The sequence below is a fragment of the Poecilia latipinna genome, unplaced genomic scaffold, assembly GCF_001443285.1.
Source record: "Poecilia latipinna isolate Pla-1442-1.1 unplaced genomic scaffold, P_latipinna-1.0 Scaffold791, whole genome shotgun sequence".
NCBI lineage: Eukaryota > Metazoa > Chordata > Actinopteri > Cyprinodontiformes > Poeciliidae > Poecilia > Poecilia latipinna.
In genome coordinates, this window is record NW_015113407.1 from 6,669 (window position 1) to 20,516 (window position 13,848).

At 39.9% G+C, this 13,848-nt stretch overlaps 1 protein-coding gene across 2 annotated transcripts in view; it reads left to right on the forward strand.

Annotated features, from left to right (window-relative positions):
• The first annotated feature begins 302 nt into the window (after positions 1 to 302).
• The window catches only part of scube3 (signal peptide, CUB domain, EGF-like 3), a 118,904-nt gene continuing 105,358 nt past the window's right edge, over positions 303 to 13,848 (forward strand). Inside the window, exon 1 of one of the 2 annotated variants that reach the window (XM_015046740.1) lies at positions 303 to 835. In XM_015046740.1, the coding sequence (XP_014902226.1) occupies positions 736 to 835 (100 nt within the window). In that variant the 5' untranslated portion in view covers positions 303 to 735. The remainder of the gene's footprint in view (positions 836 to 13,848) is intronic. The other variant, XM_015046741.1, reaches the window with a different exon arrangement.

The following is a 13,848-nucleotide window of genomic DNA, read 5'->3' on the forward strand; positions in this document are numbered from 1 at the left end:
CTACAGAATGCAATCTCCAAGCTATTACTTTTTTTCATCTGAGGCGTTTATAAACCCATCAACCCTGTTGCCCCCCTTTCATTCCCCCACCTCCTTACAACAATTGCTTTTTACCACACTGCCGTGACGGCAACTTGTGTTTTTGCGCAGGTGCACGAGCCGGACCCGCACCTCTGCGCACGTGGTAACCCCCTGCTCACCTTGAGTCCAGCCAGCACCTGCGTGTAAGTTCCTGCAGAACAAAAAAAAAGAGAGGGAGAGAGAGAGAGAGACAGAAAGAGAGAGAGAGGCAGGAGCCGGAGCGTCGGAGGAGTCAGGAGCACTGATCGGGCGCTCCTTCCTCTCTCCTCCCCCTTTAGACCCCGTCGAGCACTCCATCTCTCGCTCCTTTCCTCCCTCTCTCTCTCTCTCTCTTTCTTAAATTGGCACCGTCTCTGGGCTCGAACCATGATAACAGAACAGGCTTATTGCGCTCCGCGTTGTAGGGCTCTCCTCCTCAACCCCGATCACTTTAAACTGAAATAAGAAGACGTTTAGAGGAGAGAGGGGGGGGGAGAAGAGAGAGAGAGAGAGAGAAAAAAGAGAGGATCGCACCGTATCCTGTCAGCGGGTGTTCAGGAGGAGTAGCAAGACACTATATTTCTGCCACACACACCCTTCTATGTTCTGTGTGCTCCTGCGCATCGCAGATCCCAGAAAGTGTTCCTGTCGTGTTGAACTAAAGGAAAAGTTAACATGTATCTGCACGCTTTGGTACGCGCAAGCCTTGGATTTGTGGGTTTCCTTTTGGTCGCCTTTGTCCAACAGTCAGCTTCAGGAAGTAAAACCCCTCAAGGTAAGTTGTCGCCTCCAAGTGCCTTTCATTTTACTAATTGCAGCCGATCATGTGCCTAAATTAGTTAATCAGACTGAAAGCAAACACGTGTCCAAACAATTTAGAATCAATATCAGGGGCGCCCACAGAAAGTTTTCAAAACGGGTGGCCAGATTTTTTTTTTTTTTTTTTTTGAGGGGCTGGGGGGGCTAATAATCTTGGGGGTGGCACTTAACCAAAAGCCAAAACTGAGTTTTGTTGTCATGGGATAGAAAGAGGGTTAAGGAGCAAGGCTGGATTTATTATTACTGAAGAAGCACCAATCAGTCGGCCAATTGTTCCTTTATCTGTTTTGTAAAATGCATAAAAACTAAGTAAATGAACCATTTTTAGATCTAGAAACACATAATCCAGGACTGTGAACACCTACTTTTTTGAGTTTAATAAAAATCAGGCAAAAGTTCAGGTAGCTTTAATGTAAAAATGTGGGAAATCTTTTTGTTGTTGTTGTTGACAAAATAAAACAAAATACAAATCAATTTACAAACAAAAGTATCAGCAGGACAGAGCTAAAAGAAAACTGGAAATTGGTACTGACCAGGAAAAGGGTGATCAGTGCATCTTTAATTATTACTTAATAGTCGTGCACTACAGTGGACACAAAAAAACCCCGTACTTTCCTATCTTAAATTATTAATAAAATATAGAATTTAAAACTCTACAAATGATATTTGGTTGGGCAGAAAAATTTATTAGCCAGACATTCATAAAATGTAACAAATGCATTATTATTGTCAAACAATGTTAAAAATGTCATGTAAAATTTATCACTGAGAAAATGCATTCTTAAGTGAGGAAACACCAGAGACCGGTATAAACTGTGCAAAAAAATATTATAAATAATAATAATTTTGGAAGTCTAAACCACAGCTAAAACGTGAAGCTCCATGTTAATCATAAGGGTGGACAGAGTTGGCACCACAGATCTGAATCAGGCAGACCGTGATTACTTTGAAACGCAGATCTATAGTTTTTGGATTCCAGTTTTTTTTTTTTTTAAGCAGATGCTTCCTGTTTATTCTGCGTCTCATTTTGCAATCATTTAATTGCTTTTTATTGTCATTCGTGCTGTGTCAATCTGCACAGTTGCTTATATTTATGAAGACTTGCCAAGACAAAAAGAAAAAAACAGGAAAAAAAAAACCCACAGTGAGACTGAAATTAAGTTTTTTTTTTTTTTTTTCTGTGAGTTTGCTGTTGTTGGAATGAAGCTGCTTGCTTTGATCTTGAGACGGCATCGGTTGTGTGAACGGTTGCGTTCACATAACCTGCAGGTAATCATAGCAAGAATACGGGGAGGTATTTGTCACAGTCTAGACAAGTATTTGACACCAGCTTGCAAGACGGACACACACACACACACCAACGGTGGAGTCTCTGTCTGTCAGACACTGCAGCTACAGTGCTGTCCTCCTCTCTCATCTTGTGAGAATTCATTCAGACCAGACTGACCCGACCACCTTACAGGAGCAAGAAAAGACACGGTGCAAAACCTTCGGCTCTCTGATCCTCTCTTCTTTCTCATTCCACCCCCTCTCACAGGTTTTCATCACTTAATTTTCCCACAATACAAACGCCGAGCAAAGCTAGCCGAGTATTTGCATGCAAAGACACATCATGGTTTGTGTGTGAGTGGCTGATTGTGGTCAGTGATGTTTTGCACTCACAAAAAGACATCTCTCGGGCGGTCGACAAGGCAAAAAGAGAGAGAGGGAGAGACAGAGAGAGAAAGGGGGTGGGTGACTATTTTGCATCCTGGGTGGTCTGCCCCCACTTGTGGGAAAACTCAATATTTACATTTTGCAATTAGAACTACTTTTTTCTCACTTTATTCTCCACAACATCGATTACACACTTCCTTGTAATGTGGAATGCTCCTTGGGAGCAAGCAGGGCTGTAATGGCATGCACCTGTTTGTTGGTCACCAAGTGAAACGCTCCGGACGACCCACTTGATCAACTTCTCCTCCGGTTCCTGTTTATCGGTGCAAAGCATACTCCTTTGCTGCGGCTCTGAAGCTATTTGTGAGCATGTTGTGGGCCTAACTGCAAATAAATAATGTGATTTAATGTTGAGGACAACTCCGAGATGCACAAAAGTCTTCAAAAATGGAAGTGGTTTAAAGAAGGAAACCAGAAAGAGAGATGAATAATAGCTGGATTTAAAAAAAAAAAAAAAAAAACTCAATTTGTTGGTTGAGTATTTATTCAGCGCAGATGTTGTCTTTCATCAAAGTCATTCTAATCGTGGCACTGTTTCTGGCATCAGCCATTACTCAAAGAAGAAAAAAAGGGAGTGGGAGTGCAGAGAGTGAGAGAGAGAGAGAGAGAGAAAGAGACAGGGAAGATTTGAGGATGTGGTGGAGAGAATGACAAAGAAGGGGAAAAATGAGAGCAGGGGAGATTAAATGCACGGAGAGAGGAGCTACAAGTGAGCAAAGAAAAAAAAAAGGGAGCTGTACACATCATGGCAAATCACTTTCCCCTCGAAAGGAGTCAGGATCTCTTGCGGTGGCACCAAGGCAACGGTTGGTGTGGGGCTGACATGCTGCTGTGGCTGGCTGTGTTGGTGTAACCTCTGCTCCGGGGCCCTCAGGGTCTAAAGACGCAGAGCTGCCGGAGTGGGGTGGAAGGCCACATGCAGGCCCTGACACACTGTGGGAACCGAGCGGCCTTAGAGATATGAGGCCCAAGTGACGGGGAGGCTTACCTTGAGATGCTAACTGAGTCTGCTCTGGCTGGGTGCGATGGAAGGGAAGAAGAAATCCCCCAACGCTCACTCACCCCTCTCCTCTTGCTTTGTTTGCTTTGTCCCCGCTTCCTCTCCTTTGCACTTAATGAAGGAGCCATGCTTTTTCTTAGTCAAATGCATCCAGTGACTGCATTACACCCACTGAGTCAGGGAGCTCCCTGTCAGCCATCGCCATCATTTCAGATAATGATTACCAGAGCTCCATTTCATTGACTTTTATCCGTTCTTCTTTATCTTCTGACATGACCAGATGTTCAGCAGGTCTGTGTAAAACCGCGGCGTCTTTGCACAGTGACTCTTCCGACATTTGGGCAAAGTCACGAATCAGTTTCTGGAACTGCTGTGAACCAGAAATGCCTGTTGCTAACACTGTTATCTTGCTGAAAGAAGGCAACTGTACTTTTCACTCATATACAACAAAGACAAGTACAATGATTTGGAAATACATTATAGAGTTTTTCCCCGGAAAACGTGCTAAGCCCAGCGGTTGGGGCACTCTGCAGTCGTTCATCCAGTCGTGTTTTTGAGTTTAAGAAATGTTTAAAGTTGACAGGAAATTTGAAAATATCACTTGATAATTATGTGTTATTGGAAGATGCATATCTGAACACAAACTATAAAGTCTTAAAAAATTCAAACATTAAAAAAAAAACCTTAATGCTAAGCCTGGTGGGGGCACATTAAAGCCTGGTGGCCCGCCAGGCTTATAGCACAGTATGCATTATATTTAAATACACTGCATAGAAAGACGTACAATTTTGGAGGCAGATTTGTTTTTTTTACATTAAATCAGACAAAAGGTTTTCTGTCTAATTCAGATTACCAAAGCATTTATATTTGCTAGATGCTAGGTTAATAAGATAAATAACTTCTAGGGATTTTGTTTTATTGCTTTCAAGCAGTTTGCAGTATTACTATTCCTTTCAAACAACACTTGAAGCACACACACACATGGCCACACAGCCAACCTGGTCTAAGAGAAAAATATGGGAGTGCTGTTTCAGCCAACTCATCGACAGTGTGCAGCAACAAGCTATTCTAATAAAAAGAGATTTTTACAACCTTTGAAGGTCAATAATTATTAACGGCAATGAGACTTTAAAAAACAAAACAAAGAAACACTTTTTACCTGTTGGCCAGATTTTATCTCAGAAAAATGCAAGGATTAATGTTTTTGTGCTTCTCAGATATTTTCAACAGATTGAGATGTAACCATTAGTAATAGCTTTTATGAATTTTAACTTTTTAAATTCTCACGCATTTTGCACGTAAAGAGAATAAGACCTCCATTGAAACAGCTTGTTATGAAGCTCTCTCTTTTTATCATCTCATCATCATTAAGGACTGACTCACAGGAACAGTATGATCAAACTTTTGAAACCCCAACTGTGGCAAACCTTGAGATCTTCAACTGGCCTATGCGCGTATATTGGAAAGTTTTCTCATAATCTTCTTCTAATTTGGCTGCTGAGTGTCAGAATAAGGATGGGAGACTCCTTCCAGTCATAAAGCTTTTGACAGTTTTATGGCTTGTAATGTTGAAGGGATTGTAAGAACCTTCCGTTCTTGAGCATAAACTTTGTTGCGATCTCCTTGTGTGGGTTTTCAGTAGGCTTTTCACTTTCCATCTAGGGTTAGTTAACCTGCTTTAGCTTAATTGGTAACTCTATGCAAGTCTGAATAGACTTTATTTTTATGAGTACAAAGCGTCTCGCTGTATGACAGTGGGGACGAGCATCTTCTCCCTGTGACGCCATACTTGTGTCACTTTGTTTAATTTTTAAATCAGTTTTTCTAGAAAGCAATATATTTTTTTTAGAAAAATGCATACTTTTACAAAAAATATTAAAATCTCGACTTTTTCACATTTTGTCGTACTGAAACACTAGACGTCAAGAGAGTAAAAAACAACAACAAAAGAATGGCATACATACATAAGAATACATACAGTCAGCACTACAATGGTGTCATTTTATAGAAAGTAATGTTCATGTGTTAAGATGGCCTAGTCAAAACCAAGACCTTAATCCAATTAAGAATGGCTAAAATTAATGTTAACAGGTGGTCCCTGTAGAATCTAACTGAGCTTGAACTATTCTAGTAAAACTGCCAATCTGTGGATGTATAAAGCAGATGGAGAGCTAGCCCAACACACTTACAACAAAACAGTCTACAAAGTATTGAACAAATGCATACTACACTTTTGAAATGGAAACCATGCATGGGTTACCTTCCTTTTCACAGTTATGCGCTACTTTGGGTTGGTCTGTTACTCCATACAAGATATATTTAGGTTTGTGCTTGTCACGTGAAAAAGTTCAGAGTACCAATACTTTTTCAAGGCATTTTAAAATAATAAAAGTTTTTGACTTCATTTTTATGCTCTTTGGTTGAAAGAGTTGGAGGCTGAAAGGATCATTCAGACAGAGCTTTACTCCTGCCGATCACTGTGGCCTTGAACTCGGTAGATTGTGCTGTTTATCAGAAAGGGAGGAAAAAAAAGACAAGAGGCCGCCTTCTGTCATGCCGAGTCATAATGCCTCGACATTTGGACACCATTTTAACGTCTCTCGTCGTATTCGCCTTTCATTTCGCTGACTGCACGGCTTCTGCTCTGTCCCCTCACTGTACAAGTGGGATATGCAACGGTCAAACCTTCCTCTGAGAATAAACTTTGCCTTTAAAACATGCAGACTTAAAAGTGCCGACTTGTCTGCTAAGGTGTCATGCACAAATGAGAAACAAAAGATGTTCTTTCAGGCTTTCTTTGAAGGAAATGCTTCTTTTAACTGTGGTAACATGTGACTTGGAGAGACTATGGATATTATGTCTGGACTGTTTTATCAAACCTGCATTTTCTCACTAGGATAATTGCATTCATGCACAGAGTGCATATATTTTTGCAATCAGCATACTCTAGGAGCTTTTCACGTTCTCATTACGATCAGAGCGCTTGAGGTGAGTTCAGTCTGGACGTGACCTGCGGTCACTCTCTGATGAGTGGGTGGAGGTTACCAGTCCAGTTTCTCTTTAAGCAGAAATTAAATGTTAGCGTCTCATCTGTTCCTTTAAATCACCCCTCTGGGACAAATAGAGTTTTATTGAATTGTTTGAAACTGGTGCTTCGTGGAAGCTGTGGATGTTGTTCATGAGAAGAGAGACTTTATCAGTATTATCCTGGCATTAGTAGAGTGGTGAAGAGAAATTCAAATCCTGTCTAAAACATAGTGTGTGACTGATTCCTTTCTGTAAAATGTCAAAAACTCGGGCTTCAGGAAACTATATTTTTCCACTTAATGTTAACAATTGCATGAAGTCACCATGCAGTGCCTAATGCATCTTTGAGTTTTCTCCATATTCCTATGCTACAATGTCACGTTTCGAGGAATCTCCTCAAAGCTTGTTTATTGTTTGTGATAATTCTACAGTGAAAGGGACATTATTTATGTTCTTTAAGTGAATGTGTACATACACACACACACACACACACACACACCCACACACACACACACATCTAAAATGTGCGTTGTGCATTTGTATTCATCCCCAGTGAGGGAAGTGTCTACACTAAATTTGCACATCTACAGATTAAAACTTTTGCCCACTATTCTTTTGTAAAGTAGCCAAAGCTCAGATTGCATGCAGATCATCTGCAAACAGGAATTGTCATCTCTTGCCAATTCTCAATTAGCTTTAGACACTTGAAGCTTTTCTTGGAACTGTGCCATTGCAGTTCTGACTTGTTCAAGATTGTTGTCCTGCTTGGAAGTGAAGATATGTTCCAAATTTTCTTCCAAGATTGGCCTGTGCAACTTCATCCATCTTTCCATTAACTCAAGCCAGCTCCCCTTCCTCCTCCCCACAGCATAATACTTCCACCAACATGTTTTACTGTAGGGCTTGGTTGTTCAGTGTTAGTTTTGCACGAAGGTCAAGAGCTTAACATTTCAATCTCATTTGGCTTGAACGTTTTTCCACAGAAAACGTTTTTGTTGTTTTCCTACACGGCTTGTAGCAACCTGCGAAGTCGACTTCTTGTTGGCTTCATTTAACAGTGGTTTTCTTCTTTTCACTCATTTCTAATAGTAGTTTAAGCCATAAGCTTTGTTCTGTCTAAAGATTTTTCCACCTGAGTTATTGATCACTTCAGCTTCTCCAGAGCTCCTTTTTAGGTTTTAATGTCTCTTTTAATATATTTGTAGTTCCTTTCTCTTTATTTGGTCTGTGAGCTGTTCATAGATTGATATGTGTTTTTTTTTAACCTGACCCTGCTTTAAACTCTCCTCAACTTCACTTTGCCTACCTGAGCTGTCTGTTCCTCGGCCTTCCTGATGTTTGATCACTGATATTTTCTGAGGGCTTCACAGAGCAGCTGGATTGAATACTTTTGTATTTGACTTGTTATTTTCTACAGTAACGGTACTTATGGTTGTTTTAACCCAGTAGGAAAGTGATTTCTTTTCTTTTTGTATTAAAGCCATAAGCTTAAATCTCCACAATGCTTGTTTAAAGGTTGCTTGGGTTAATGAAAGATTAATTACACATAATGTCATGTATTAGTTTTCTCACACATTTACATCTGATAAGACACGAGCTTTATTTAAAAAAGGATTGAACAATCAAAAAGCAATTAGCACTCCTGTGTCTTCATTGTCATACTTAGCTTAAGTAGATTTCTTTTCAGTACGTTTTTCAGACCTTTAGAAATGCGAGAAAGCTGAAAAGCAATCAAAATGCTTTTATGCTTGTTTTTAAATTTGTCTTAATTCGATCTTATAGTTTGCCTGGCACGTTTTATTCTTTTGTTTTTTCATCCTGCTGCAAATCAAAATAATCAGAAGAAAGGAAAGATATGTTGAACATATTTTTTATTTTTTTGAGATGCACTCCTTTGCTTTTCTTTGATAATTAGAACTGATGTCATCCCTAATACCTTGTGCAACTACCTGAAACCAGGCAGAACAAAGACCTTGTTTCTTCCGTACACAATCCAAGGTTTCCCTCTTGTTTGTTCAGCCTCGCTATGTGAATAAAATGTAGGGGCCAATGTCAGCATGCAGTTTAGCAAAGCTTTGCAGAGACGGTCTGAACACAGAGGAAATCACATCTCAACCTTCCTGATATATAATTTAACAATGGAGAGGCAAATAAAGTTGAAACTTGCAGACTTTGATTTGTTTGTATCTCTGTTGGTTAGGCAAGCAAGTTCATCAACTAAGAGATGGTTTATATGTTCAGAGAAGAGGCAACGCCACAGAGTTTGTGGGAGAAAGAATTCACTGTAAAACATAATTTTACAGTATCGCTTCCCAGCCTCATGACCTTTGCCGCATGTCTTCCCCCTCTCTCATTACCGACTTTCCTGTCTGAACACTAGACAATAGAGTCAATAAAATCTTTAAAAAAAAAAACAACAAAACAAAACACAAAACTTTGGTATCTTAATTGTGTGCCTGATGTTATAAAATCAAACTACGTCTGGCATAATGGAAGCAATAAAATGGCAACCAGTGTGTACCGAAAGGCCATTCTGCAGTGTTGTGCTGCATCTCTTACGGATGCAGAGATGGTCACCAAGGCGCTGGCGCAAATCCTCCAGCTCCCTAATGGCCTGTTTTCTCTGAGCAGTATGGCGCGGACCGGTGTTGTTTGGTGTTCTGTGTTCCGGTCCGACGTTTTCAGGAGATTGCTAGACTCTCCCTGGACAAGCAGAGTTAAACCGAGACGTATAGCTCATTAGTAAATCCTGTTCTTGCTTGCAACAAGAACGGGACGACCGTCAGCCATCAGGACCCCAGAAAGCAGCAAATCATGGTGGGTGCACCCAGTCTCCTGACCCCGCCATGGTCACTCACCCCAAGTTCTCCAACCCGATTTCACCCCATTCATGCTCCCACACCCTGAATCACCTAAGCTTGGAGAAACATTTTCTTTCGCTGTTGCCGGTCTATGCCTCGCAACAGCATGAGATTTTTCCAAAAGTACCAACATACTTTGCTTATCAAATCAGTAATGAGAAAAACAAAATGGCTGTAAACAAGATGCATAGCAAGGTTTAATAATTCTATCAAACAACTTGCAGTAGAAAATCTTGGGGCAGAAGAGAGAGAGAGAGAGGGAGCTGGAATAAAGGTGGAAGTGACCTCTGCTGAAGAAGATTTTTTATCCTCTTCTACTTACAACTTTTTACTTAAAATATCAGAATGTTGGAATATCAATAATATAGTATGAAACAGTACCTACATAAAATCCAGTGTTAACATAAACCTTCAAAACCGGAAAGCTAAATGGATTTGTTGTGCATATTTTTCAGTAGAGTTGGAGAAAACAGATAAAAATACAAGATTGATCAAACTTTTGTATACCAAAAACAGTTTGCTATGTAATTTAACATCCTCGATTCCTCAAACCCCAGAGTAAGAATCTGAAAATATTCATGCCTGCACACAACCCTTTGCTTAAATGTTTAAAACTTGTTTCTTGTTCTTTTATGATGTACATTGTTATAATCCACCTATTTCAATTTCTAATAGTTCCCAACTCAGTTGATTTGAGCAATTATTCCTGGATCCGAGTCTCAACCTTACTGCCAAATGTAATGCAGTGATCCCCAATAATCAATTTAACATCTCTTTGGTAGACTAGAACAACTACTTCCTTCTATCTGCACACATTGAGCCATTGCTAAACAAAACCATAATGTGTGGACACAGCAGATACCCTGTGTAAGGAACCTGTCAGCTGTGGAAAGCTTCGTTCAAGGTACCTTTACCCCCTTTCCTTTTACAGAAAATCCCTTTAACAGCAGCTGGTGAGACCTTGGCGACCGCAATTTGTTACTTCGGTACGTCCACAACAACTTCGAACCCAGCGGTTTGGAAAATCATCAAGTCTTCACAGTACAGAAAAGTACAGAATGCACTTTAATCTAAACAATGTGATCCAAACGATGGTTCTCTTAATGTGGCATTGTGGTTAAATGTAGTCCTCTGTCCTCTGTCACGCTGTCCATGGCCTTCCTGTACAGATGTGGTAGTTTATTGATGACATCCTTGTTGAGGAGTCTGTGCAATGTTACACAGACTAGAACATTCCAGGTGAAATTGTATAAAAATTCTGCTTTCAAAGAACCATTCAGTCTTAAACTCATATTTTGATACTCCTGCATGTCAGCTGAAGACTCGGTGAGACCTCAAAGCCCTCCAGCCAAACTCACCAGGTCTTAGATTATTAACCCTTTCAGCGGTCGCATCACAGACTTTGCATTTGTTTTCATGTTTTATGACTTGCTGATTGGGGAACTGTGGAGAAGATCTCAGATGTTTCTCCATCCGCCCTTCCTTCTTTTGCCCTCCCTCTTATTCCTCTCTGTGACCTCGGGGCTGAGTAATGGGGCTGCGTCTGTCTTTAAGAGCTCTGTGGGGTCAGGGAGGGGCGTCATTATTAGGCCAGTCTATGTTGGTCAGCCTCGTTGGATGGGGGGTTGGGGGCCGGAGAAAGAGCCTTGTTTACAGACTGTGCATGTTTACATTCCTAATGGTAAGCGCCGGTTTTAGAGACTGCTGGAAGTGAAAGGAAATGCTCTTATTCTGCTTAGTAATGGAAAAATCCAGCCCCAATACATCCAGGAATCCAGATGAAAAAAGCCAAGTTATTTATTTGGTGGGCTCTGGCCTGTGCATTGTGGGCAGAAAGAGGAATGACTTCATTGATGAATCTGACACTTCCAAAACGGAGAAGGACATGGGAAAAACTACACATTCCCCTGCTGTATTTAGTGAACTGAGCTCCACATTCAGATTGTTTTTGTAATAATAAAAAGGTGAATCCCTGTTTTCATATTTGTCATCCATCATGCAGGCATTTAGGGTTACATATTATTTTCAATCTTGTTTTTACAAGTCTAATAAATTATTCATAACTGTAGAAATGGTCTTACTAAGCAGTCTGTATCTCTCAAAGGCTATATGTAGTTTTTGAAGATAAACTAATTTACAAATTCAGAAAGGGAGATCATTCACACTCACTCAGGAAAAACACTCTAGCTTGCAATACCTGTGGAGGAGCTGCAGGGACCCACGGCTCCAGTGGATCCACAGAAAGACCTGCACTATATATTGAGTTGCTTCTCCCATTACATTATCAATATATGCAATGTTCCAATACCAAACCACAGCTTGGATGCAATATTACATGGACTAGAACATTTCAGGTGAAATTGCATAAAAAAAATTATGCTTTCATATAACCTTCATCCCCAATCTTGGTGACAATGATCATCACAATTTGTCACTGAGATGATGTCATCACCATGATGACAACATTGTCATAATTGTTGACATAGCTGTCATGATTTGTTGTAGGTTTTCCTACAGCCTTAGCTTTTAATTACAAGTTCTGTTAACATATTGACTTTTTAATCTAGATTATTTTCCATCCTTCTGCATTCACCTGCCTTCAGCCTGACTTGTGGTGGTCGTTCTGAGTGGTTCCTTTTTCAAGAACCTTGTTTTCATAACGAGCTCTTTGAGTTCCTGGGTTCTGTCTGAAATTTTTTGAAGGATCTTTTTGAGGATTATGTGCCTTTGAAGCACCCTTGGTTTGTTTGGTTACTCATTAAAACTTAGTTTGTCATCTGTTGGCTCTGCCTGTTTGAGTCCCAATTTGAGTCCTCCAATTATACGTCTCCTGTACCTCTGCCAGAAAAATCTGAGGCAGGAATTAGTAAACAAAGCCAACAGACAGTCTATGCAAAAAGGTTTCACTTTATTTATTTTTTAACACATTGCTTTGTGTCAAATGTGGGATGAATGCGCATTGAAACCATTGGCAAGCATAGGAAATGTGAAGAAAAATAGATGTTATTCTGTGATTGATCATATGAATTGAAATTCAATTTCTATTTTATTTTAAATGATCATCGGCAGGTCTTCGCTAACTTTGAGAAGCTTTTAATATCATTTATCCAGGTTCTGACTTGCACACATAAGAAATAATCATTTTATTTAGTTTTTGTCTATCGTATTTATATTCTATGTTTTCAGGGTCTTTACTAATAAAGTTTTTTAAGTTTTCTGATGTTTTTATGTGATGTACTTATTTATGTATGGATTACTTTATGTCAGAAACAGTAATCAAGCTCATTTAGATCAGTTTGCTTTTTATATGGACTGGTGCAATACAAATAGTTTTACTTACTTACAAAACTCAAATGAGGTAAAAAGAAAAAAGGTAAAAAAAAAAAAAGGATTTCCGTTGGGTTTTGTTACAGAGAAGCTTCTTTTAAAGGAAAAAAAGTGAAAATGTATCATACCTTGTTATGTTTGAGCTTCTCAGATACGTTGCTTTTTTTATGCAAAAAGTTAGCATTTCTAACTTTTGCTCCTATGACCAATAATCCTTTCTCCCATCAGCCTTATGTGAGCAAAAAACTTGTATCTGATTTCAAATCTGTGAGTAAAGAGAACCCAAAGGAAATGAAGCGTTTTACAAGCGAGAGGTTAGTGAGCTGGCTCGGTAATGAACTGCACATCCAGGTCACTGAGCTCCACCTTTTGCAAGTAGCAGTAGTTAATAGCTGCTTTACAGCTTAGACAGACAAGCATTCACTTTATACGTCCGTTTGACAGGAAACAACTAAAAATATCACACCCGTGCTGTAATTGCTACTTTGCTGTCTTTATAGTTGGTACTGTATCTGGCCAAAGCAGCCGCCAATGAATGTAATTGCTGTGTGCAAAGTGGAAAGTGTCATGTCAGTTAGCTCTGCTTGGATTTATATGTGTTACACAGCTGGACTAAGTGCCACCCTTCCTGCGCATAAAATATGCTTCATGAGGCTGCAAGAAATCACTAACAGTTGAGGAGAAATGCTAAGAGGAAAGAAAAATCTCTTGCAAGTAACAGATTATTTTTCGTCACTGCGGCTCCTCGTAAAAGATATTTGGTAGTAATGTTCATCTGCAAGACACGACTTCTGATAACGACTCCATCACGTTGGCTTCTGTGTATTGACTCTTATTATTACTCTACGAGTCACTTAATTACTGTAATAAGTGTTTTCCTTCAGGAGGTGGTCTGGAGGTCTGTGAGTCATAGTCTATTAAAGCCACACATGGTAAAGGAAAGGAACCAGATGCCTGGACCATCAAAATCACAGAATGGCCACTGTTCAGTCAGAGCTTGAGGTGCCCAGAGAAACCCTCAGTAAATGACGCGCTTTT